We start from the raw sequence: 25,893 nt of genomic DNA, 5'->3' as shown, positions 1-25,893 counted from the left end.
TTTGTAAAGTATTTCTTAAGCTAAATTTTTTTTTAACATTTAGAATTTGACTTAGAGCTTTAAAAGGTGAAACAGAAACTTGAAGTTAGTTAAGCTCCGGGCGGCACAGTGGTTAGCATCGCAGCCTCACAGCTCCAGCGACCCGGGTTCGGTTCTGGGTACTGCCTGTGTGGAGTTTGCAAGTTCTCCCTGTGTCTGTGTGGGTTTCCTCCGGGTGCTCGGGTTTCCTCCGGGTGCTCCGGTTTCCTCCCACAGCCAAAGACTTGCAGGTTGATAGGTAAATTGGCCATTATAAATTGCCCCTAGTATAGGGAGGAGAATTGAGAGATGGTGGGGAAATGGGATTAATGTAGGATTAGTATAAATGGGTGGTTGACGGTTGGCACAGACTTGGTGGGCCGAAGGGCCTGTTTCAGTGCTGTATCTCTCTATGACTATGACTCCAGAGTTAACTGTCTTTTTATGCAGTTAACTGTTAATCAGCTGAAAGTATTTGCCTGAATAGATGTTAATGATGTGAGCAGGTAGATCAGTCAGCACTTGGAACTTGGGTGGGAGTCGTAAGAACAAAGAGAACAAAGAACAAAGAAAATTACAGCACAGGAACAGGCCCTTCGGCCCTCCAAGCCTGCGCCGATCCAGATCCTCTATCTAAACATGTCGCCTATTTTCTGAGGGTCTGTATCTCTTTACTTCCTGCTCATTCATGTATCTGTCTAGATACATCTTAAAAGACGCTATCGTGCCCGCGTCTACCACCTCCGCTGGTAACGCATTCCAGGCACCCACTACCCTCTGCGTAAAGAACTTTCCACGCATATCCCCCCTAAACTTTTCCCCTTTCACTTTGAACTCGTGTCCCCTTGTAATTGAATCCCCCACTCTGGGAAAAAGCTTCTTCTCAAGCTTCGAATAAGTAATTAAATGTAAACAAGGGAGGCTGGAAGATCTGAATGAGCATTTGGTGAAGGAAGGAGGGTTTGAGAGGGTTAAAGGACAGGCTGGACACACACCTGTAAAGTCTGTGCCTTCAGGGAACATAAGAAGCTGCAGAGGCTGCTTGATGTCACATAAATAATCCAACATGAGACTGAGGTTCTCCTGGTCCTCTTCCCATTTCCTTCGAACAAAGATAAATGCAGCCACCTGCATAGCCCAGCCTGAAAGAGAAGCAAAGCAGAGTGAGTGGAGGGATATAGGGGCTTGGTAAAGTGGGCTGAGATGGAGCTGCTGGGGACCGGGTCAAGGAGTAGAGGGAGCTTTACTCTGTATCTAACCCGTGCTGAGCCTCCCCTCTGGTTAAACACAAACTAATAAATCTATAGAATTATGTAGGGCAGAGAGTTGAGGGGAAGTTGAAGAGAGTGTGTGCAGATATGACATTTGGGAACAAGGCTCTAACCAGAGCGAGAAGTAAACTGAGCACTTCCTGTTGCATGAGCTGCAACCTTTGAGATGTGACTGAGTGGTCGGAGGATTTCCAGCAAATTGACAAGAGGCGAGAAACCGCTGAAGTCAAAAGCGAGGAGTCTGGTAGTGAGTCGGGCCGACATCTTCCTGCAGCTCCGTGTGGTCTGCACAGAGAAACTGAGAGTCAGAGACGAGCAGGCCTGGGATGGCGGAGGTGAAGGGTCACCTCACCAGACCGCAGTCTGCCTTCACAGCTGATGCAGGTAGTCAATGGCCAGCTATCCCTCTCCTTGCAATTAAACAGAGCGCATTTCAGGACCTTACTCGAGAGCTTTCAGCAGCTCTCTACCCACCTCCTGTAGGCATCCAGGGCACTGTCACCCTCCTCCAAGAGGCCGTTCTTCATGGTTGGAACGGGAGTCTATGGGCTATTGCACAATGGGGAGCATCACAGCTGAGCCGAACAACATGTCAGCATCAACTCATTGCAGATATAGTGATTGCTCAGTGATCACATCCAGCAGCCCAGACTGATTCATCTGTAAACCCATACAAGGGTGAAACACAGGAGGCTGTTCGGCCCATTGGCTCTGTGCCTACCCTTCACTGCAGCAAAGCTTCAATCCTTACGGTAGAGGAGGAGGTCATTTGTCCCCATCAAACACTCCCAGGACAGGTACAGCACGGAGGTTAGATATAGAGTAAAGCTCCATCTACACTGTCCCCATCAAACACTCCCAGGACAGGTACAGCACGGAGGTTAGATATAGAGTAAAGCTCCATCTACACTGTCCCCATCAAACACTCCCAGGACAGGTACAGCACGGAGGTTAGATACAGAGTAAAGCTCCATCTACACTGTCCCCATCAAACACTCCCAGGACAGGTACAGCACGGAGGTTAGATACAGAGTAAAGCTCCCTCTACACTGTCCCCATCAAACACTCCCAGGACAGGTACAGTACGGGGGTTAGATACAGAGTAAAGCTCCCTCTACACTGTCCCCATCAAACACTCCCAGGACAGGTACAGCACAGGGTTAGATACAGAGTAAAGCTCCCTCTACACTGTCCCCATCAAACACTCCCAGGACAGGTACAGCACGGAGGTTAGATACAGAGTAAAGCTCCATCTACACTGTCCCCATCTTTCACTCCCAGGACAGGTACAGCACGGAGGTTAGATACAGAGTAAAACTCCCTCTACACTGTCCCCATCAAACAAAAAAAAACAGGGGTTAGATACAGAGTAAAGCTCCCTCAAAAAAAAACGGGGGTTAGATAAAAAAAAAACTGGGGTTGGCTGCTGTTTGATTGGAGGTCCTGAGTGGTTAACAAGGTTCAGTTGACTGTGGCTCTGTGCAGAGACTGGAAGCTGTGTGACTGCTGCAAGAGGGAGAGACTGAGACAGAGACTAAGGATTTCCATCTGTCTTTTTGTAAGAAGAAAGCAGGAAACTAGAAGAACTGTCAGCTCTTGTGAGTTTGGGTTTTGTAGCCTTTTCATTGATTGTTGTGGGGAGGGAGAAAGGAAGAGACCGGAAGACTTTGGGTGGGGCTGTTCGTTTGAACAGGGAGCTCCTGTGTTTAACAGCATTGAATAGGAGCTCCCTCCCCACCCCAACAACTGAGCCTGGGATAGCTGGAGCTGCCCAGGTGAAGAGACTTTCTCTTAACTGTGTAAAGCACATCGGAAGCAGTGTGTGTCTGGGCAGCTACAGCTGTCCCAGGTGAAGACATCGCACCCCCTCCCACCACCAACTGGAAAACCAGCAAAAGGATTGCCTGAATTATCACCGGCAAAGAGACTGATTCCTCCTGAAATTCCTCCGGGATTTCCTCGCGGCTTGCAGAGGTTGCCGCAATAAAGTTCAGCTGGCCCTCAGCCGTTGGTCGAATCTGGCGCTGATCATCCAGTCCGTCCGTGCCGCCCTTAAGAAAGCGGGCAAGCGCACGGGCGTGAAAATGGTTGAGAGGCACCGTTTTAATGTGTTCCTCAATGGGTTGCTGGTGGAGTGGAGGGCCAGGTGCACTTCCACTCCCTCCTCACAGTGAGGTGTTGGTGACAGGTTTTAAATACCTTTGACATGAAGATAACCATAGCCAGCCTCAACATCAACGGCAGCAGAGGGGCTCACCACAGATTTCACAATCTCTCAGTCCTCAGGGAAGGGAGATACGCGGTGAGCTTTCTGTAGGAAACCCACACCGTTCCGGGAGACAAAGCCACCTGGCTCCTGGAGTGGCAGGGTGGGGTCTACATGAGTCACCTCACCCCTATTTCTAGTGGGGTGGCTATCTTGTTGGCCCCGACTTTTCAGCCGGAGATCTTGGGGGTCAAGGAGCTAGTGCCGGGCCGCTTGCTCCACCTCGCCGTTCGCCTGGGTAGCGTGCCGCTCCACTTTGTGAACGTGTACGCGCCCAGGCCCGGTGCGTTGCAAGCGCGCTTCTTTGAAGAAGTGGCCGCTCTCTTGAGCTCCATCGATAGCGGCGAGTGCATCATCCTCGGGGAGGGAATTTAACTGCACCCTCGAGGTGGGGGATCGTTCCAGACCCCAGCGCGGCCAAGCGTCGGTGGAGAAGTTGAGGGGACTGTTCAGCTCCCTTAACTTGGTGGACGTCTGGCGGAATCTCCATCCCGACTCCAGCGCCTTCACGTGGAGGTCTGGAGGAGGGGGGGGTCGCGAATCGACCGCCTCTACATTTCGCAGGCGTACGTCTCCCGCATTTCGGCGGCCTCCATGCGGCTGGTGCCGTGCTCGGACCACCGCCTGGTGTGGGTAGAGTTCACTCCGCTCCGCACGCGGGCGGGGTCCGCGTACTGGCACTTTAACAACCGGCTGCTGGAGGACGTGCGATTTCGGGACTCGTTCTGTCGATTCTGGGCCGACTGGAGAAGGAAGCAGGGGGGCTTCCCCTCCTTGAGGCTATGGTGGGATGTGGGCAAGACTCACATCCGCGTCTTCTGTCAGGAGTACGCGAAGGGGTCGACCAAGAGGCGGGAAGCCGAGATCGGGTGCCGAGAGAGGGAGGTGCTCGACTTGGAGTCCCGCCTCGGTCATGCCGTCGTGGACCCGGCCCTGTGGCAGGCGTACAAAGAGAAGAAGGGTGCGCTGAGGGACCTGCAGCTCATAGGGTCCCGAGGCGCGTACGTGAGGTCGCGGATCCAGATCCTGGAAGATTTGGACCGCGCCTCACCCTTCTTCTACTCCCGGGAAAAATGGCGGGGAGTCCGTAAGCAGCTCGTCAAGTTGCTGGCCGACGATGGATCCTCATCACGGATCCGGAGGGAATGGGCCTCCTGGTCCGGACTTATTACAGTGCGTTATTCTCTCTGGATCCGTCCAGCGAGGATGCGCGCAGAGTTTTAGAATTAGAATTAGAATTAGAATATTACAGCGCAGTACAGGCCCTTCGGCCCTCGATGTTGCGCCGACCTGTGAAACCATCTGACCTACACTATTCCATTTTCATCCATATGTCTATCCAATGACCACTTAAATGCCCTTAAAGTTGGCGAGTCTACTACTGCTGCAGGCAGGGCGTTCCACGCCCTTACTACTCTCTGAGTAAAGAAACTACCTCTGACATCTGTCCTATATCTATCACCCCTCAATTTAAAGCTATGTCCCCTCGTGTTTCCCATCACCATACGAGGAAAAAGACTCTCACTATCCACCCTATCTAACCCTCTGATTATCTTATATGTCTCTATTAAGTCACCTCTCCTCCTCCTTCTCTCCAACGAAAACAACCTCAAGTCCCTCAGCCTTTCCTCGTAAGACCTTCCCTCCATACCAGGCAACATCCTAGTAAATCTCCTCTGCACCCTTTCCAAAGCTTCCACATCCTTCCTATAATGCGGTGACCAGAACTGCACGCAATACTCCAGGTGCGGTCTCACCAGAGTTTTGTACAGCTGCAGCATGACCTCGTGGCTCCGAAACTCGATCCCCCTACTAATAAAAGCTAACACACCATATGCCTTCTTAACAGCCCTATTAACCTGGGTAGCAACTTTCAGGGATTTATGTACCTGGACACCAAGATCTCTCTGCTCATCTACACTACCAAGAATCTTCCCATTAGCCCAGTACTCTGCATTCCTGTTACTCCTTCCAAAGTGAATCACCTCACACTTTTCCGCATTAAACTCCATTTGCCATCTCTCAGCCCAGCTCTGCAGCCTGTCTATGTCCCTCTGTACCCTACAACATCCTTCGGCACTATCCACAACTCCACCGACCTTAGTGTCATCCGCAAATTTACTAACCCAGCCTTCTACACCCTCTTCCAGGTCATTTATAAAAATGACAAACAGCAGTGGCCCCAAAACAGATCCTTGCGGTACACCACTAGTAACTAAACTCCAGGATGAACATTTGCCATCAACCACCACCCTCTGTCTTCTTTCAGCTAGCCAATTTCTGATCCAAAGCTCTAAATCACCTTCAACCCCATACTTCTGTATTTTCTGCAATAGCCTACCGTGGGGAACCTTATCAAACGCCTTACTGAAATCCATATACACCACATCCACTGCTTTACCCTCATCCACCTGTGGGAGGTCCTGCCGTAGGTCAGCCCGGAGGGCGCCGTAGGATTGGAGGCTCCGCTCACGTTGGCGGAGCTGACCGGCGCCCTCCACCAGCTCTCGGAGAGGCAAATGCCCGGGCCAGACCGTGGAGTTCCTCAGGGCATTCTGGGACGTCCTGGGGGACAATTATGCGCGGGTCCTGGGGGAAAGCCTGGCGACTGGGGAGATGCCCCTCTCGTGGCGCGGGGCGGTCATCGTCCTGCTGCCGAAGAGGGTCGATATCCGCCTGCTTAAAAACTGGCATCCGGTCTCCCTCCTCAGCACGGATTATAAGATTTTTGCCCGGGCTCTGTCTACCCGCCTGGGCTCCGTGCTGGCCCACATGATCCACCCCGACCATTCCTACACGGTCCCGGGCCGGTCCATCCAGGACAACATCCACCTGGTCCGGGACCTGATCCATCTTTCCCAGAGGACTGGTCAGTCGGTCGCCTTTCTCTCCCTCGATCAGGAGAAGGCGTTCGACAGGGTGGATCACGAATACCTTTTCGGGACTCTGCGCCCTTTCGAACTTGGGCCGCATTTTGTGACCCGGGTCCGACTTTTATACGCTGCCACAGAGTGTCTAGTCAAGGGTAACGGGTCCTTGACGGCACCCCTTCGCTTTGGGAGAGGAGTGCGTCATGTCTGGCCAATTGTATACCATCTGCGTGGAGCCTTTCCTGTGCCTGCTTCGCAGGAGGTGGACGGGATTGGCTCTGCGCGAGCCGGCCATGCGGGTCGTCCTCTTGGCTTACGCTGATGACGTGTTCCTCACGGTCACAGATCCTGTTGACTTGCGGAGGATGCGCGACTGCCAGCAGACCTTTTCTACTGCGTCCTCCGCGAGGATCAATTGGTAGAAATGTTCCGGTCTCCTGGTGGGTCAGTGATGGGTGGACTCCCTGACGGAGGAGTTGATGCTTTTTGCGTGGAGCACCACACACCTCCTCGATCTGGGAGTTCACTTTAGCCCCGCTGAGGAAGCCTGGCCGGCAAACTGGCAGGAGTTGGAGGCGAAAGTCACCACTCGGCTGGGGCGCTGGACAGGACTGCTCCGAGTGCTTTCCTACCAGTCGCTGGTGTGCGTCCGCACCCAGGCTGTGACTCTCCGCCTTCGGACCCTGAAGAGATACCTGTATGGCGAGCATCCTCCCAGATGGTGTGCGCTGGCGACGTATTTTTTCTGCCAGTGTCACTGCCTTCAAGACGACATTCAGCTCCCAGCGGATTCCGTTCGCCACGCATCTCTGAGGGAGTTGCCTGACTTTTACCGGGATCTATTCCGAGTCTGGAACATGGTCGTCTCCAGTCAGGGCGCTCCCCCGCCAGCGGAGGAGAGCGCCTCGGCTGTCCAGGCGGCCAACCCAGTGTGGAGGGTCATGAGCCGGGAGGAGGATCTCCTCGTCGGTCTGCTGCTCGGCCTGGCCAAGGTGGCAATTCACAGGTCCAGGCTGCGGGCCGTCGGGGGGTCCGTCCTCCCCGATTGCCTGCCCCTCTTCCGCGGTTACGTTCACGCCCGGGTGTCCCTGGAGAAGGAGCATGCGGTGTCCGCTGGTACGCTTGAGGCCTTCCACGACTGGTGGGCACCGCAGGGACTGGAGTGCATCGTCGACGCCGAGAATGGCATTTTAATTTGAATTTTTGGTTTATTTATCTGTTTTTAATAAAGTTATTGAAAAAATATGTATATAAAGGGGGCCTGAGAAATAAAGACCACCTCGACATAAAATATATAAAAGCGGCCTGGGGTATAAAGGCCACCTTATATTAAAAAAAAGGGGTAAAAAGAAAAAAACAGGGTTAGATAGAGAGTGAAGCTCCCTCTACACTGTCCCCATCAAACAGTCCGACAATCTAAATAAGGCCAACTGTCCACGAGCCAACGTTATCAGTCCGTCCAGCACATCCCACAGTTAATTGGAACCGACACCCTAGATTGGGTCAGAGGTCAGCAGTCAGGGGCACTAACCAAAGCCTGGGATGGATTTAAGAGATGACTTGAGACAAATCTTTTCCATTCTGAGGTAGCTGTATCGCAGCAGGCAGTTCCACAAGTACATCCAGTCCAGGCGTGTGCGATGGTTCATGATGATCACACTGCGCTCACCAGGGACGAAGCCATCGCCAGTGATTACCACTCTCACACCGAGAACCATCTCCAACAGGGCCTGTACAGAGACAGCAAGAGAGGCTGGAACTCAAAACAAGGTTAACATTGCTCAGCAGCATGCTCATCACATATCATGGAGAGCGGAGGTGGGGGAGGGAAAGAGAGGGGAGCACATTGGGAGGGGGGGGGAGCGAGGGGAGCGATGGACGGGGGCGGGACGTACGGAGGGGTCGGGGGGGGGGGGGGGAGAAACGGAGGACCAGGGGGCGCGGGGGTATTGATAATGAATAGACCGAACAAATTACCTCACATCCCTCGACTGGGAAAGGGCAGTGTGAGAGATATTAATTGGATAGCTCTTTCAATGTTCCCGATGGTGGGGGAGTCCAGAACCAGGGGTCATAGTCTAAGGATACGGGGTAAAACTTTCAGGACTGAGATGAGGAGAAATTTCTTCACCCAGAGAGTGGTGAGCCTGTGGAATTCACTACCACAGAAAGCAGTTGAGGCCAAAAATTGTATGTTTTCAAGAAGGATTTAGATATAGCTCATGGGTCTAGAGGGATCAAAGGGTATGGGGAGAAAACGGGAACAGGTTACTGAGTTGGATGATCAGCCATGATCATAATGAATGGCGGAGCAGGCTCGAAGGGCCGAATGGCCTACTCCCGCTCCTATTTTCTATGTTTCACTGCTGTGATGGGCCGAGTGGCAGCCTCCCGTGCTGTCAGGTTGTCCGAATGTAGGCAGAAGCTGGATTCAACACCACTCTCCCAGAGACACCCACTTACCACAGGGAGGGTTAACCACACGGCCACAATTCGGTCAGTGATCCAGCGATACCAGGCCGTGGAGAGCAGCATGATGGGAAGGAATGGAGCCAACATGAAGATACTGCCAAATAAACTGCTAAAGAACAGCATCAGCAGGATGAGGGTCCCCTTCAAAGATAACATACTGCAAAAACAAGAGCACAAGAGGCAACACATCAGGGAAAGGACTGAACTCCTACAGGGGTACAGGTCTGTCACTGTATAACACTGGGATACAGTACTGGTGGGTACAGGTCTGTCACTGTATAACACTGGGGTACAGTACTGGGGGTTACAGGTCTGTCACTGTATAACACTGGGGTACAGTACTGGTGGGGACAGGTCTGTCACTGTATAACACTGGGGTACAGTACTGGTGGGGACAGGTCTGTCACTGTATAACACTGGGGTACAGTACTGGTGGGGACAGGTCTGTCACTGTATAACACTGGGGTACAGTACTGGTGGGGACAGGTCTGTCACTGTATAACACTGGGGTACAGTACTGGTGGGGACAGGTCTGTCACTGTATAACACTGGGGTACAGTACTGGTGGGGACAGGTCTGTCACTGTATAACACTGGGGTACAGTACTGGTGGGGACAGGTCTGTCACTGTATAACACTGGGGTACAGTACTGGTGGGGACAGGTCTGTCACTGTATAACACTGGGGTACAGTACTGGTGGGTACAGGTCTGTCACTGTATAACACTGGGATACAGTACTGGTGGGTACAGGTCTGTCACTGTATAACACTGGGGTACAGTACTGGTGGGTACAGGTCTGTCACTGTATAACACTGGGGTACAGTACTGGTGGGTACAGGTCTGTCACTGTGTAACACTGGGGTACAGTACTGGTGGGTACAGGTCTGTCACTGTATAACACTAGGGTACAGTACTGGTGGGTACAGGTCTGTCACTGTATAACACTGGGGTACAGTACTGGTGGGTACAGGTCTGTCACTGTATAACACTGGGGTACAGTACTGGTGGGTATAGGTCTGTCACTGTATAACACTGGGGTACAGTACTGGTGGGTACAGGTCTGTCACTGTATAACACTGGGGTATAGTACTGGTAGGTACAGGTCTGTCACTGTATAACACTGGGGTACAGTACTGGTGGGTATAGGTCTGTCACTGTATAACACTGGGGTACAGTACTGGTGGGGACAGGTCTGTCACTGTACAACACTGGGGTATAGTACTGGTAGGTACAGGTCTGTCACTGTATAACACTGGGGTACAGTACTGGTGGGGACAGGTCTGTCACTGTATAACACTGGGGTACAGTACTGGTGGGGACAGGTCTGTCACTGTATAACACTGGGGTACAGTACTGGTGGGGACAGGTCTGTCACTGAATAACACTGGGGTACAGTACTGGTGGGTACAGGTCTGTCAGTGTATAACACTGGGACTGTACCCCAGTGAGAGTCAGTGTGTGTGGAACTGTACCCCAGAGAGAGTCAGTGTGTGTGGAACTGTACCCCAGTGAGAGTCAGTGTGTGTGGAACTGTACCCCAGTGAGAGTCAGTGTGTGTGGAACCTGTAACCCAGTGAGAGTCATTGTCTGTGGAACTGTACCCCAGAGAGAGTCAGTGTGTGTGGAACTGTACCCCAGTGAGAGTCAGTGTGTGTGGAACCTGTAACCCAGTGAGAGTCAGTGTGTGTGGAACTGTACTCCAGTGAGAGTCAGTGTGTGTGGAACTGTACCCCAGTGAGAGTCAGTGTGTGTGGAACTGTACCCCAGTGAGAGTCAGTGTGCGTGGAAATGTACCCCAGTGAGAGTCAGTGTGTGTGGAACTGTACCCCAGTGAGAGTCATTGTGTGTGGAACCTGTAACCCACTGAGAGTCATTGTGTGTGGAACTGTACCCCAGTGAGAGTCAGTGTGTGTGGAACTGTACCCCAGTGAGAGTCGGTGTGTGTGTGGAACTGTACCCCATTAACAGTCAGTGTGTGTGGAACTGTTACCCAGTGAGAGTCAGTGTGTGTGGAACTGTACCCGAGTGAAAGTCGGTGTGTGTGGAACTGTACCCTAGTGAGAGTCAGTGTGTGTGGAACTGTCCCCCAGTGAGAGTCAGTGTGTGTGGAACTGTAATCTAGTGAGAGTCAGTGTGTGTGGAACTGTACCCCAGTGAGAGTCAGTGTGTGTGGAACTGTACCCCAGTGAGAGTCAGTGTGTGTGGAACTGTACCCGAGTGAGAGTCAGTGTGTGTGGAACTGTCCCCCAGTGAGAATCAGTGTGTGTGGAACTGTACCCCAGTGAGAGTCAGTGCGTGTGGAACTGTACCCTAGTGAGAGTCAGTGTGTGTGGAACTGTACCCCAGTGAGAGTCAGCGTGTGTGGAACTGTACCCCAGTGAGAGTCAGTGTCTGTGGAACTGTCACCCAGTGAGAGTCAGTGTGTGTGGAACTGTCACCCAGTGAGAGTCAGTGTGTGTGGAACTGTCACCCAGTGAGAGTCAGTGTGTGTGGAACTGTCACCCAGTGAGAGTCAGTGTGTGTGGAACTGTCACCCAGTGAGAGTCAGTGTGTGTGGAACTGTCACCCAGTGAGAGTCAGTGTGTGTGGAACTGTCACCCAGTGAGAGTCAGTGTGTGTGGAACTGTCACCCAGTGAGAGTCAGTGTGTGTGGAACCGTACCCCAGTGAGAGTCAGTGTATGTGGAACAGTCACCCAGTGAGAGTCAGTGTGTGTGGAACTGTCACCCAGTGAGAGTCAGTGTGTGTGGAACTGTCACCCAGTGAGAGTCAGTGTGTGTGGAACTGTCACCCAGTGAGAGTCAGTGTGTGTGGAACAGTCACCCAGTGAGAGTCAGTGTGTGTGGAACCCGTACCCCAGTGAGAGTCAGTGTGTGTGGAACAGTCACCCAGTGAGAGTCAGTGTGTGTGGAACAGTCACCCAGTGAGAGTCAGTGTGTGTGGAACAGTCACCCAGTGAGAGTCAGTGTGTGTGGAACAGTCACCCAGTGAGAGTCAGTGTATGTGGAACTGTCCCCCAGTGAGAGTCAGTGTGTGTGTAACAGTCACCCAGTGAGAGTCAGTGTGTGTGGAACTGTACCCCAGTGAGAGTCAGTGTGTGTGGAACTGTACCCCAGTGAGAGTCAGTGTGTGTGGAACGGTACCCCAGTCCGAGTCAGTGTGTGTGGAACGGTACCCCAGTCCGAGTCAGTGTGTGTGGAACCCGTACCCCAGTCAGAGTCAGTGTCTGTGGAACCCGTACCCCAGTGAGAGTCAGTGTGTGTGGAACCCGTACCCCAGTCCGAGTCAGTGTGTGTGGAACTGTACCCCAGTGAGAGTCAGTGTGTGTGGAACTGTACCCCAGTGAGAGTCAGTGTGTGTGGAACTGTCACCCAGTGAGAGTCAGTGTGTGTGGAACTGTCACCCAGTGAGAGTCAGTGTGTGTGGAACTGTCACCCAGTGAGAGTCAGTGTATGTGGAACTGTCACCCAGTGAGAGTCAGTGTGTGTGGAACTGTCACCCAGTGAGAGTCAGTGTGTGTGGAACTGTCACCCAGTGAGAGTCAGTGTGTGTGGAAACGTCACCCAGTGAGAGTCAGTGTGTGTGGAACAGTCACCCAGTGAGAGTCAGTGTGTGTGGAACAGTCACCCAGTGAGAGTCAGTGTGTGTGGAACAGTCACCCAGTGAGAGTCAGTGTATGTGGAACTGTACCCCAGTGAGAGTCAGTGTGTGTGGAACCCGTACCCCAGTGAGAGTCAGTGTGTGTGGAACCCGTACCCCAGTGAGAGTCAGTGTGTGTGGAACTGTACCCCAGTGAGAGTCAGCGTGTGTGGAACTGTCACCCAGTGAGAGTCAGTGTGTGTGGAACTGTCACCCAGTGAGAGTCAGTGTGTGTGGAACTGTCACCCAGTGAGAGTCAGTGTGTGTGGAACTGTACCCCAGTGAGAGTCAGTGTGTGTGGAACTGTCACCCAGTGAGAGTCAGTGTGTGTGGAACTGTCACCCAGTGAGAGTCAGTGTGTGTGGAACTGTCACCCAGTGAGAGTCAGTGTGTGTGGAACTGTCACCCAGTGAGAGTCAGTGTGTCTGGAACTGTCACCCAGTGAGAGTCAGTGTGTGTGGAACTGTACCCCAGTGAGAGTCAGTGTGTGTGGAACTGTACCCCAGTGAGAGTCAGTGTGTGTGGAACTGTACCCCAGTGAGAGTCAGTGTGTGTGGAACTGTACCCCATTGAGAGTCAGTGTGTGTGGAACTGTCACCCAGTGAGAGTCAGTGTGTGTGGAACTGTACCCCAGTGAGAGTCAGTGTGTGTGGAACTGTCACCCAGTGAGAGTCAGTGTGTGTGGAGCTGTACCCCAGTGAGAGTCAGTGTGTGTGGAACCCGTACCCCAGTGAGAGTCAGTGTGTGTGGAACTGTACCCCAGTGAGAGTCAGTGTGTGTGGAACTGTACCCCAGTGAGAGTCAGTGTGTGTGGAGCTGTACCCCAGTGAGAGTCAGTGTGTGTGGAACTGTACCCCAGTGAGAGTCAGTGTGTGTGGAGCTGTACCCCAGTGAGAGTCAGTGTGTGTGGAGCTGTACCCCAGTGAGAGTCAGTGTGTGTGGAGCTGTACCCCAGTGAGAGTCAGTGTGTGTGGAACCGTACCCCAGTGAGAGTCAGTGTGTGTGGAACCGTACCCCAGTGAGAGTCAGTGTGTGTGGAACCGTACCCCAGTGAGAGTCAGTGTGTGTGGAACTGTACCCCAGTGAGAGTCAGTGTGTGTGGAACTGTACCCCAGTGAGAGTCAGTGTGTGTGGAACTGTACCCCAGTGAGAGTCAGTGTGTGTGGAACTGTACCCCAGTGAGAGTCAGTGTGTGTGGAACTGTACCCCAGTGAGAGTCAGTGTGTGTGGAACTGTACCCCAGTGAGAGTCAGTGTATGTGGAACAGTCACCCAGTGAGAGTCAGTGTGTGTGGAATAGTCACCCAGTGAGAGTCAGTGTGTGTGGAACTGTACCCCAGTGAGAGTCAGTGTGTGTGGAACTGTACCCCAGTGAGAGTCAGTGTGTGTGGAACTGTCACCCAGTGAGAGTCAGTGTGTGTGGAACTGTCACCCAGTGAGAGTCAGTGTGTGTGGAACTGTCACCCAGTGAGAGTCAGTGTGTGTGGAACTGTCACCCAGTGAGAGTCAGTGTGTGTGGAACTGTCACCCAGTGAGAGTCAGTGTGTGTGGAACTGTCACCCAGTGAGAGTCAGTGTGTGTGGAACTGTACCCCAGTGAGAGTCAGTGTGTGTGGAGCTGTACCCCAGTGAGAGTCAGTGTGTGTGGGGAAGTGTACCCCAGTGAGAGTCAGTGTGTGTGGAACTGTACCCCAGTGAGAGTCAGTGTGTGTGGAACTGTACCCCAGTGAGAGTCAGTGTGTGTGGAACTGTCACCCAGTGAGAGTCAGTGTATGTGGAACAGTCACCCAGTGAGAGTCAGTGTGTGTGGAATAGTCACCCAGTGAGAGTCAGTGTGTGTGGAACTGTACCCCAGAGAGAGTCAGTGTGTGTGGAACTGTACCCCAGAGAGAGTCAGTGTGTGTGGAATAGTCACCCAGTGAGAGTGTGTGTGTGGAACTGTCACCCAGTGAGAGTCAGTGTGTGTGGAACTGTCACCCAGTGAGAGTCAGTGTGTGTGGAACTGTCACCCAGTGAGAGTCAGTGTGTGTGGAATAGTCACCCAGTGAGAGTGTGTGTGTGGAACTGTCACCCAGTGAGAGTCAGTGTGTGTGGAACTGTCACCCAGTGAGAGTCAGTGTGTGTGGAATAGTCACCCAGTCAGAGTGTGTGTGTGGAACTGTCACCCAGTGAGAGTCAGTGTGTGTGGAACTGTCACCCAGCGAGAGTCAGTGTGTGTGGAACTGTCACCCAGCGAGAGTCAGTGTGTGTGGAACTGTCACCCAGCGAGAGTCAGTGTGTGTGGAACTGTCACCCAGTGAGAGTCAGTGTGTGTGGAACCGTACCCCAGTGAGAGTCAGTGTGTGTGGAACTGTCACCCAGTGAGAGTCAGTGTGTGTGGAACTGTACCCCAGTGAGAGTCAGTGTGTGTGGAACTGTCACCCAGCGAGAGTCAGTGTGTGTGGAACTGTCACCCAGCGAGAGTCAGTGTGTGTGCAACTGTACCCCAGTGAGAGTCAGTGTGTGTGGAACTGTCACCCAGTGAGAGTCAGTGTGTGTGGAACTGTCACCCAGTGAGAGTCAGTGTGTGTGGAACTGTACCCCAGTGAGAGTCAGTGTGTGTGGAACTGTCACCCAGTGAGAGTCAGTGTGTGTGGAACTGTCACCCAGCGAGAGTCAGTGTGTGTGGAACTGTACCCCAGTGAGAGTCAGTGTGTGTGGAACTGTCACCCAGTGAGAGTCAGTGTGTGTGGAACTGTCACCCAGCGAGAGTCAGTGTGTGTGGAACCGTACCCCAGTGAGAGTCAGTACATTCAGGAGAATGTGAAAACTCAAGGTGTCCAGGAACCTGTCAATATTGCAACTCACCTGACTGTCTGCACCCCCTCATGGACACTCTGTGCCTTAGGGGTGTGTGTTCTGGACTGGATCTGACTCGCACTCTCCCTGGTACCACCCTCCTCTCTCTTCCTGCAGCAGCAACTGCTGTTTTCTGTTGAAACCCCACTCACAGCGAGCTGCAAACTGACTTCGCCTGGCTGTCTGTCTGTCTGTCTCTCTCATACACACTCCCTTCCCTCACTGGCTTACTCTCCCTCCCCAACTACCCACCCTCAATTCCTCCTCCCCCCCTCCTTGCCATACCTCCTGATTTTTGAGGTGTGCTGCAGTAACACGGACTGAGCTCAGACGGCAACACCCTCGGACACATTAACCTGATAACAGCTGTGCCATCCGGAACTGGTTGTTGTTGTGAACTCAGAATGTTTTCAGGTGTGACAGGTGGCAGGGAGCTGGCACACCGAGTCAGAGCGAACTGACTGGGAATGTACCCTCAGGCCCCAGAGAGTTGAGTTGCAGATACACAGTTCCTAGCACTGAAGCAACATGGCCATGAGCCATCGGCTCAGAGAGTCATTAAGGCACAGAAGGAAGCTGTTCAGCCCATTGAGTCCATGCTAGCTCTCTATCGAGCAACCTAGTTAGTTCCATTCCCCCTTCTATCCCCTCCAAGTTTATTTCCCTCAAGTACCCATCCAATTTCCTTGTGAAATCATTGATTGTCTCGGCTTCCACCATCCTCGTGGGCAGCAAGTTCCAGGTCATTACCACTCACTGTGTATAAAAGTTCTTCCTCACATTCCCTCTGCATTTCTTGTCCAAAACCTTCAATCTGTGTCCCCTAGTCCTTGAACCATTTGTTTACCTAATCCAAACTTGTCATAATCTTGTCCACCTCGACCAAATCTCCCCTCAATCTCCGTTGTTCCAAGGAGAACAATCCCAGCTTTTCCAACCTAACCTTGTAACTAAAATCCCCCATTCCTGGAACCATTCTGGTAAATCTCTCCACCCTCTCAATGACCCTCACACCCTTCCTGAAGTGTGGTGACCAGAACTGGACACTATACTCCAGTCAGGGCCTAACCAGAGCTTTAGAAAGTTCAGCGAATCTTTGTGCTTTTGTACTCTCTGCCTCTATTCATGAAGCCCAAGATCCCACATGTTTTACTAACCACTCTCTCAATATGTCCTGCCACCTTCAACGATCGATGCACATGCACCCCCAGGTCCCTCTGTTCCTGCACACTTTAGAACTGCACCATTAAGTCTACATTGCCTCACCCTATCCCTTTTGCCAAAATGCATTACCTCACATCACATCTGCCCATTTGGCTGGCCCACGTCCTGTTGCATTGATTGGTATCCTCACTGTTTGCCCAAGTTTGAGATTCTACTCTATATTCCAAGATCCAATTCATTTATATATAATCAAAAGAAAGCAGTGGTCCCAGCAGTGACCCTTGGGGAACACCACTGTCTACCATCCTTCAGTCTGAAAATCAACCATTTACTACAACTCACTGTTTTCTGTCCTTGAGCCATTTTTTTTAATCCAATTAGACACTGACCTGCTTATTTCAAGAGCCTGTTTTGTTAACCAGCCTTTTATGTGGTACTTTGCCAAACGCTTTCTTATAATCCATATAAACAACATCCACTGCATTCCCTTCATCAACATTCTCTGTTACTTCATCAAAAATTTCAATTAAATTAATCAAGCAAGATCTGCCTTTTACAAATCCGTGCTAACTCTCCTTAATAATTCAAACCTCTCCAAGTGTCTTTTGATTTTTTTCCCGATTATTGTTTCTAAAACCTTACCCACCACTGATGTTAAACTAACTGGCCTGTAGTTACTAGGACTGTCCTTACACCCTTTCTTGAATAAGGGTGTCACATCTCCAATTCTCCAGCACCTCCCCCATATCCAGGGAAGATTGAAAGATTATAACAAGCCCTTCCACTATCTCCATCCGCACTTCCTTTAGCAACCTGGGATACAAGCCATCTGGACCAGGTGACTTAGCTACCATAGTCAGCCTTTCCAGTACCTCCTCCCTCTCAATTTTCACCCGATCCATTTTCTCTACTCTCTCTGCTTCTACTGATATTTTGTCAGATTCCTCTTCCTTAATGAACACTGATACAAAGTACTCACTAATTATTCTTCCCTTGCATGTGTCTCTCAGTATATATGACCTTCTTTGTCCCTAACGGGCCCCACTCCTCTTCTTACTCCCCGCTTACTATTTACTTGCCTGTAGAAGATCTTTGAGATCTCTTTTATGTTGCCTGCCATTCTATTCTCATATTCTCTCTCTTTGCCAGTCTTATTTTCCTCTTCATCTTCCCTCTCAACTTATTGTCTTTGGCCTGGTTCTCACTTGAAGAATTCACCTGACATGCATCAAACATCCTCTTTTTTTTGTTTCATCATCATCTCTAACTCCGCATCATCCAATGAGCCCTGTTATTGGTTCCCCTACCTTTCACCCTTGTTTGAATGTTCCTAACCTGCACCTGAAGCATCTCTTCATTAAAGATAACCCATTGTTCAGTTAGTTTTTCCTGTCAATCTGTGGAACATAGGAACAGGAATAGGCCATTCAACCCATCGAGCCTGCTCCACCATTCAATACAATCATGGCTGATCATCCACTTCAATGCCTTTTTCTCACACTATCCCCATATCCCCTTTATATCATCGGTATTTAGAAATCTGTCAATCTCTGCTTTAAACATACTCAATGACTGAGCTTCCACAGCCCTCTGGGGTAGAGAGTTCCTAAGATTCACAACCCTCTGAGTAAAGAAATCTCTCCTTATTTCTGTCTTAAGTGGCTTCCCCCTTATTTTGAAATTGTGTCCCTTGGTTCTGGACTCCCCAACCAGGGGAAACATCTTATCTGTATCTACCCTGTCTATCCCTTTAAGTATTTTGTAGGTTTCAATGAGATCACCTCTCATTCTTCGAAACTCTAGAGAATACAGGCCCAGTTTCCCACATCTCTCTTCAAAGGACAGTCTGGTTATCCGAAGAACAAGTCTGGTGAACCTTCGTTGCACTCCCTCTATGGCAATAATATCCTTCCTAAGATAAGGGAACCAAAACTGCACACAGTACTCCAAATGTGGTCTAACCAAGGTTCTATACAATTGAAGCAGGACTTCACTACTCCTGTACTCAAATCCTCTTGTGATAAAAAGCTAACATACCATTAGCAGGTCCCTTTGTATATCTACACTTTCTAATCTCTTAACATTTAAGAAATACTCTGCACATCTGTTCCTCCTACCAAAGTGGATAACCTCACATTTTTCCACATTATATTCCATCTGCCATGTTCTTGCCCACTCATTAAGTCTGTCCAAATCCCCTTGAAGCCGCTTTGCATCTTCCTCACAACACACATTCCCATCTAGTTTTGAACCACCTGCAAACTTGGAAATGTTATAATTGATTACCAAATCCAAATCATTGATATATACTGTGAACAGCTGGGGCCCAAGCACTGATCCCTGCAGTACCCCAGTCGTCACAGCCTGCCAACACGAGAATGACCCCTTTATTCCTACTCTCTGCTTTCTGCCTGTTAACCAATCCTTAATCCATGCCAGTATATTACCTCCTATCACGTGTGCTTTAATTTTGCTAACCAACCTCCCGTGGGGGACTTTATCAAAAGCCTTCTGAAAATCCAAGTATACCACATCCACCGACTCCCCTTTATCAATTCTGTTAGTAACATCCTCAAAAAACTCCAACAGGTTTGTCAAACATGATTTCCCATTCATAAATCCATGTTGACTATACCCAATCAGATCATTATTATCCAAGTGTCCATTTATCACATCCTTCAGAATAAATTCTAGTATTTTCCCAATGACTGATGTAAGACTAACAGGTCTGTAATTCCCTGTTTTCTCTCTCCCTCCCTTTTTAAATAGTGGGATGACATTTGCTACTTTCCAATCTGCAGGAACTGCTCCAGAATCTATAGAATTTTGGAAGATGATCACCAATACATCCACTATCTCCATAGCTACCTCTTTCAACACTCTGGGATGTAGAATATCAGATCCTGGGGATTTATCAACCTTCAGTCCCATTCATTTCTCCAATACAACCTTCTTACTTGGAAGACATTCTGGGGGACAGGATATGTTGTTTTCAAACAAGACCTCTCAGTGTCCTTTCAATGGCCCAGTGAAAAAAAATCCATGGAATCCTTTTCAGTTTTCCCAAATAAAACAATCAGTGGTTGGGAAGCTATTGGAAAAAATTCTGAGGGACAGGATTAATCTCCACTTGGAGAGGCAGGGATTAATCAGGGATAGTCAGCATGGCTTTGTCAGGGGGAGATCGTGTCTAACTAACTTGATTGAATTTTTCGAGGAGGTGACAAGGTGTGTAGATGAGGGTAAAGCAGTTGATGTAGTCTACACGGACTTCATTAAGGCTTTTGATAAGGTCCCGCATGGGAGATTGGTTAAGGTGGTAAGAGCCCATGGGATCCAGGGCAATTTGGCAAATTGGATCCAAAATTGGCTCAGTGTCAGGAGGCAGAGGGTGATGATCGAGGGTTGTTTTTGCGATTGGAAGCCTGTGACCAATGGTGTACCACAGGGATCAGTGCTGGGACCCTTGCTGTTCGTAGTGTACATTAATGATTTAGACGTGAATATAGGAGGTATGATCAGTAAGTTCACAGATGACATGAAGATTGATGGTGTCGTAAATAGTGAGGAGGAAAGCCTTAGATTACAGGACGATAGAGATGGGCTGGTAAGATGGGCGGAGCAGTGGCAAATGGAATTTAACCCTGAGAAGTGTGAGGTGATGCATTTTGGGAGGACTAACAAGGCAAGGGAATATACAATGGATGGTAGGACTCTAGGAAGCCCAGAGGGTCGGAGGGACCTTGGTGTACTTGTCCATAGATCACTGAAGGCAGCAGCACACGTAGATAAGGTGGTTAGGAAGGCATATGGGATACTTGCCTTTATTAGCCGGGGCATAGAATATAAGAGCAGGGAGGTTATGATGGAGCTGTATAAAATGCTAGTTCGGCCACAGCTGGAGTACTGTGTACAGTTCTGGTCACCACACTATAGGAAGGATGTGATTACACTGGAGAGGGTGCAGAGGAGATTCACCAGGATGTTGCCTGGGCTGGAGCATTTCCGCTATGAAGCGAGACTGGATAGGTTAGGGTTGTTTTCCTTAGAACAGGAGAAGGCTGAGGGGGGACATGATTGAGGTATACAAAATTATGAGGGGCATTGATAGGTTAGATAAGAAGAAACTTATCTTCTTATAGAGGGGTCAATAACCAGGGGGTATAGATTTAAGGTAAGGGGCAGGAGGGGATTTGAGGAAAAATGTTTTCACCCAGAGGGTGGTTGGAACCTGGAACACACTGCCTGAAGATGTGGTAGAGGCAGGAACCCTCACAACATTTAAGAAGTATTTAGATGAGCACTTGAAACGCCATAGCATACAAGGCTACGGGCCAAGTGCTGGAAAATGGGATTAGAATCGATAGGTGCCTGATGGTCAGCACAGACACGATGGGCTGAAGGGCCTGTTTCTGTGCTGTATAACGCTATGACTCGATGACGAATTTCCTTTAATTCCTCATTCCCTCTAATCCCTTGGATCTCTAACTCTGGGAGATTTCTTGTATCCTCCTCAGTGAAGACAGACACAAAGTAATCATTTAGCTTCTCTGCCATTTCTCTATTCCCCATTATAAATTTTCCTGACTCTGCCTGTAATGGACCTACATTTGTCTGCGCCAAACGTTTCCTTTTTACATGCCTGTAGAAGCTTTTACAGTCTGTTTTTATGTTTTTTGCTAGTTTACATTCATATTCTATTCTCCCTTTATCAGTTTGTTTGTCCTCCTTTGCTGTATTCTAAAATCCTCCCAATCCTCAGGTTTACTACTATTTCTGACAACTTTATAGGCCTTTTCTTTTAATCTTATATAATCCTTAACTTCTTTTGTTAGCCACAGTTGACTGCCTTTACTTTTGGGGTTTTTGTGCCTTGAAGGAATGTATAGTTTCTGTAAACTATATAATATTTCTTTAAAGACTATCTATTGTCTATGAACTGTCATACCTTTTAATGTATTTTCCCAATCCACCTCAGCCAATTTACCTTCATAATTTCTTTTGTTCAAATTTAACCCCCGGCTTCAGATTGAACTACTTCACTTTCAAACATCATGTAAAATTCTATTATATTATGGTCACTCATCCCTAAAGGTTCTTTTACAACAAGATTATTAATTAGCTCTTCCTCATTGCACAATACTAGATCTAAAATAGCCTGTTCTCTAGTCAGCTCCTCAACATACTGCTCTAGAAAACCATCCCTAATACACTCCAGAAACCCGTCCTCCACAGCATTAGTACCCAGTAGGTTTACCCAGTCTATATGCAGATTGACGTCATCCATGATTACTGTATTACCCATGCTACATGCTTCTCTAATCTCCTGATTAATACCATGCCCCACACTACCACTACTGTTTGGTGGCCTATAAACAACTCCTACCAATGTTTGCTGCCCCTTGCTGTTTCTTAGCTCCACCCAACCAGATTCCACAGTTGTTCTTCTGATCGGAGATCCTCCCTTACTAATGTACTGATCCCATCCCTTATTAAACGCAACACCACCTCCTTTTCCTTTTTGCCTGTCCTTTCTTTGAATATTCAGTTCCCAGTCTTGGTCACCCTGTAGCCACGTTTCCATTATGACAATTAGATCATACCCATTTACCTCAATTTGGTCCTCTAAATTATCTACCTTGTTGTGAATGCTGTGTGCATTCAGGTAGAGTGCCCTTAACCTTGTTTTCTTGACATTATTCTGCATTCTAAGCCTTTGTTTTGTCTGCCTTCTAATGTCACTTGCTACTTTTCTACCTCCTGTTACCACCTTTATTTCCTTCCAATTTGAGTTACCCCTCAGGTTCCCATCCTCCTGACAAGCTAGTTTAAACCCTCTCCAATAGCACTAGCAAATCTCCCTGCGAGGATATTAGTCCCGGGTCCTGTTAAGGTGTAGCCCGTCCATCTTGTACAGGTCCCACCTGCCCCAGAAACGGTCCCAATGCCTCAGAAATCTGATGCCCTTCCTCCTACACCAATTTTCCAGCCACATGTTCAATCGATCAATCCTCCTATTCCGATGCTCACTAGCACGTGGCACTGGGAGTAATCCTGAGATTACTGCTCGTGAGGTCCTGATTTTTAATTTCCTTCCTAACTCCCTCAAATCTGCTTTCAGGACCTCACCCCTCTTCCTACCTATGTCATTGGTACCGATGTGGACTACGACCTCTGGCTGTTCACCCTCCCCCAGAAGGATGTCCTGCAGCCGCTCCATGACATCCTTGACCCTGGCACCAAAGAGGCAACACACCATCCTGGAGTCACATTTACTGCTGCAGAAACTCCTGTCTGATTCCCTGACTATCAAATCCCCTATCACTATTGCTCATCCACTATTCTTCCTCCCCTCCTGTGCAGCTGAGCCACCTGCGGTGCCACTGTCTTTGCTCTGGCTGCACTCCCCCGAGGAACCATTGCTTTCACCAGTATCCAAAATGGAAAACAGATTAACAAGCACGATATACTCAGGGGACTCCTGTACTGCCTGCCTGTTCTCTTAGGCTGCCTGGAGATCACCCATTCCCTCTCTGCCTGCACCATCCTAACCCGTGGTGTGACTACCTCCTGAAACGTGCCATCCATGTAGTCCTCTGCCTCGCAGATGCACAACAGTGACTCCGGCCGCAGCTCGAGTTCCGAAACCCGGAGCTCAAGTTTCTGCAGCCGGTGACAGTTCCTGCAGATGTGTTCATCGAGGACACGTGGTGCGTCCATGACTTCCCACATACAGCAGGACGTACATTCCACTTGGCCGGGCTGACCTGCCATAACGTAACTTTAAAACCTATTTATTACAATTAGAAGTAGAATAAATTACCAGTTACTCACCAATCAGCTTCCTCCCCTGTACCGAAGAGAGAGGCAACTACTGGAGGCTGAAAAAAAGTAGAAAAAGGAGCCCCTCCCTCACGCGCCAAACTCCCTTCTTCACTCTGTGCCCTCCAGCAGCACTCCACGCAGACAAGCAGAACTGAGTCCACTGAATTTAAACTCCCTGTAAACAATGATGTGTCAACTTTGCTAGAGCTCAGAAAGCAGTTTAAGCTAGTTATCTAATTAACTGGCTACAGCTACTCTCAGAGAGCATTTATATCCCTGTTTAAAAGTGGAAGAAACCTAACTTCCCTCTTAACCTAAACAGTAATTTCAATTAATTGCTAAATGTAAACAAAACCAAAACTAGCCTTCAGAGAGATCAATCCTTCAAATCCACTCACTTACCAAACTCCCTTCTTCACACTTCATGCCCAGCAGCAGCACCATTTGGTGCAGGTCCCATTTTAACCTGGCTAGATCCCCTCTCATCCCACTGAAGTTGGCTCTCTTCCAATTTAGAAGTTCTACTTTAGATTGTTCCTTGCTCTTCACCATTACTAATCTAAACCTTATGATACGATGATCACTCTTACCCAAGTGCTCCCCCACAGGCACTTGATCCACTTGGTCCACCTCATTCCCCAGCAATGCCTCCTTTCTACCTGGGCTGAGAACATACTCATCAAGAAAGTTCTACTGAACACATTTCAGAAATTCCTCCCCCTGCTTACCCTTTACTCTAATTCCCCAAATATCGATTGGGATAATTTTAAATTCCCCCAATATCACCATTCAATAGCTCTTGCACATCTCTGTGATGTCCCTGTAGATTTGCTCCTCGATCTCTCTCTATTTGGAGGCCCTAGTAACGTTATCATACCATTTTTGCTTCTCAACTTGAAGATATTGCTCCCGACCGTGTTGAGGTGCAACCTGTTTGACACCAGAGGTTCCTTCTCCCCCAGAAGTGGTCCCAATGCCCCAGGGATCTGAAGCCCTCCCTCCTGCATCAACTCTCCAGCAACTCATTCATCTGCTCTACCCTCCTGTTTCTGCACTCACTAATATTGGATGTCAATTTCTGGATCACCCTCATACACACTGGATCCTAATGCGGATCAGCCTCATAACATTGGAGCTTAATGATGGGAGCCTCCTCCAAGGTCACCAGTGTTCAGGAATCAGTCTCTGTATAAAATAAAGAGACTGCATCAGTGCAGGTTATAGAACTGGACACCTATGACACCTAACTGGTGAGCAAATAAAACACAGGCAAAGAAAGATCTGGGCAAAATGGGAATCCAGAATGATCATAAATAAATCGGGTTTTCGAGATGTGTGACCTTCTCATCAGAAATGCACGTGTTTAACTTGACACTCACCTGACCAGCTCTCCCTCTTCCTGGGCTCTCCCTCTACCCCGCTGGCCTCTGGCAGTCCGACAGCTCACCCTTGTCCCACTGCTGTGCACCACCAGCTGTATTCCTCAGTCTTCAGGCGATAATGTGCACCGTCCTCCTCCTTTTACAATGAGGTATCACTCGCCATTCTCTTCCTCACCAAGTGGGTTACAAACTTTCTCTCCCCCTCACTCCAGGAGTGTCGCTCCCCTCCCTCACCCTCCCCTCACTCCAGGTGTTTCACTCCCTCTATCCTTCCCTCACTCCCGGAGTGTCACTCTCCTCCCTCTCCTCACTCCAGATGTTTCACTCCCTCTATCCTCCCCTCACTCCAGGTGTTTCACTCCCTCTATCCTTCCCTCACTCCTGGAGTGTCACTCTCCTCCCTCTCCTCACTCCAGATGTTTCACTCCCTCTATCCTCCCCTCACTCACCCCTCACTCCAGGAGTGTCGCTCCCCTCCCTCACCCTCCCCTCACTCCAGATGTTTCACTCCCTCTATCCTCCTCTCACCCTCCCCTCACTCCTCCCTCACCCTCCCCTCACTCCCGGAGTGTCACTCTCCTCCCTCCCCTCACTCCCTCCAGGTATTTCCCTCTCTCACCCTCCCCTCACTCTCCTCCCTCCCCTCACTCCCGGTGTGTCGCTCCCTCAGGCTTCCCCCTGTCTCTCCAGGTTGAGGCCTCGGTTCTCAGGCTCCGCTCTCTCTCTCTCTCTCTCTCTGTCCTGGCGGCCGCTGCCGATGTTTCCGCCCGGAAGCTGCTGGTCGCTGCACACCAGCGGTGCACCGGCACAAAGGGCTCGGGTGGAAAGCAGGAGCCGTCACCATGGTTACAGAGCCGGGGGTAGGGGTGGGGGGAGGGAGGCGCACCCTGACCTTTTACCCCGGAGATCAGGCCTCCAAACGTCCCTGACCCTAACACTGACCCCTGACCCTAACACTGACCCGAACACTGACCCCCCCTGACCGTAACCGTTACCCCTCCAGCAATACAACCCACTGAAAGCCTCATCACCCTGACCCCTGACCCGAACACTGACCCCTGACCCGAACACTGACCCCCCTGACCGTAACCGTTAACCCTCCAGCAATACAACCCACTGAAAGCCTCATCACCCTGACCCCTGACCCGAAC

General features: G+C 50.0%; 1 protein-coding gene across 1 annotated transcript; it reads right to left on the bottom strand.

Moving 5' to 3' along the window:
- Positions 1-15: 15 nt before the first annotated feature.
- On the bottom strand, positions 16-25,203 carry LOC137359603 (lysocardiolipin acyltransferase 1-like). The gene is made up of 5 exons (XM_068025432.1): positions 24,740-25,203; positions 8,889-9,054; positions 7,957-8,155; positions 1,014-1,160; positions 16-20 (listed from the first exon to the last, which is right to left on the bottom strand). Exons 2-5 carry the CDS (start codon positions 9,051-9,053, stop codon positions 16-18), a joined length of 516 nt encoding a protein of 171 aa, XP_067881533.1. The 5' UTR covers position 9,054; positions 24,740-25,203.
- Between the last annotated feature and the right edge of the window lie 690 nt (positions 25,204-25,893).

This window comes from Heterodontus francisci, unplaced genomic scaffold, assembly GCF_036365525.1.
Source record: "Heterodontus francisci isolate sHetFra1 unplaced genomic scaffold, sHetFra1.hap1 HAP1_SCAFFOLD_461, whole genome shotgun sequence".
NCBI lineage: Eukaryota > Metazoa > Chordata > Chondrichthyes > Heterodontiformes > Heterodontidae > Heterodontus > Heterodontus francisci.
Note: the sequence above shows the minus strand (reverse complement) of the source record. Positions and strands in the feature narration are given on the sequence as shown.

Bases quoted from the DNA above. Each gene is read 5' to 3' on its own strand.
- LOC137359603 (XM_068025432.1), bottom strand. From the start codon at position 9,053: ATGTTATCTTTGAAGGGGACCCTCATCCTGCTGATGCTGTTCTTTAGC. The intron at 8,156-8,888 runs GTAAGTGGGTGT...GTCTCTGTACAG, and splicing joins TGTGGTTAACCCTCCCTGTG to GCCCTGTTGGAGATGGTTCT. The intron at 1,161-7,956 runs GTTAGTGCCCCT...CTTCTCTTTCAG, and splicing joins TAAATCCATCCCAGGCTTTG to GCTGGGCTATGCAGGTGGCT.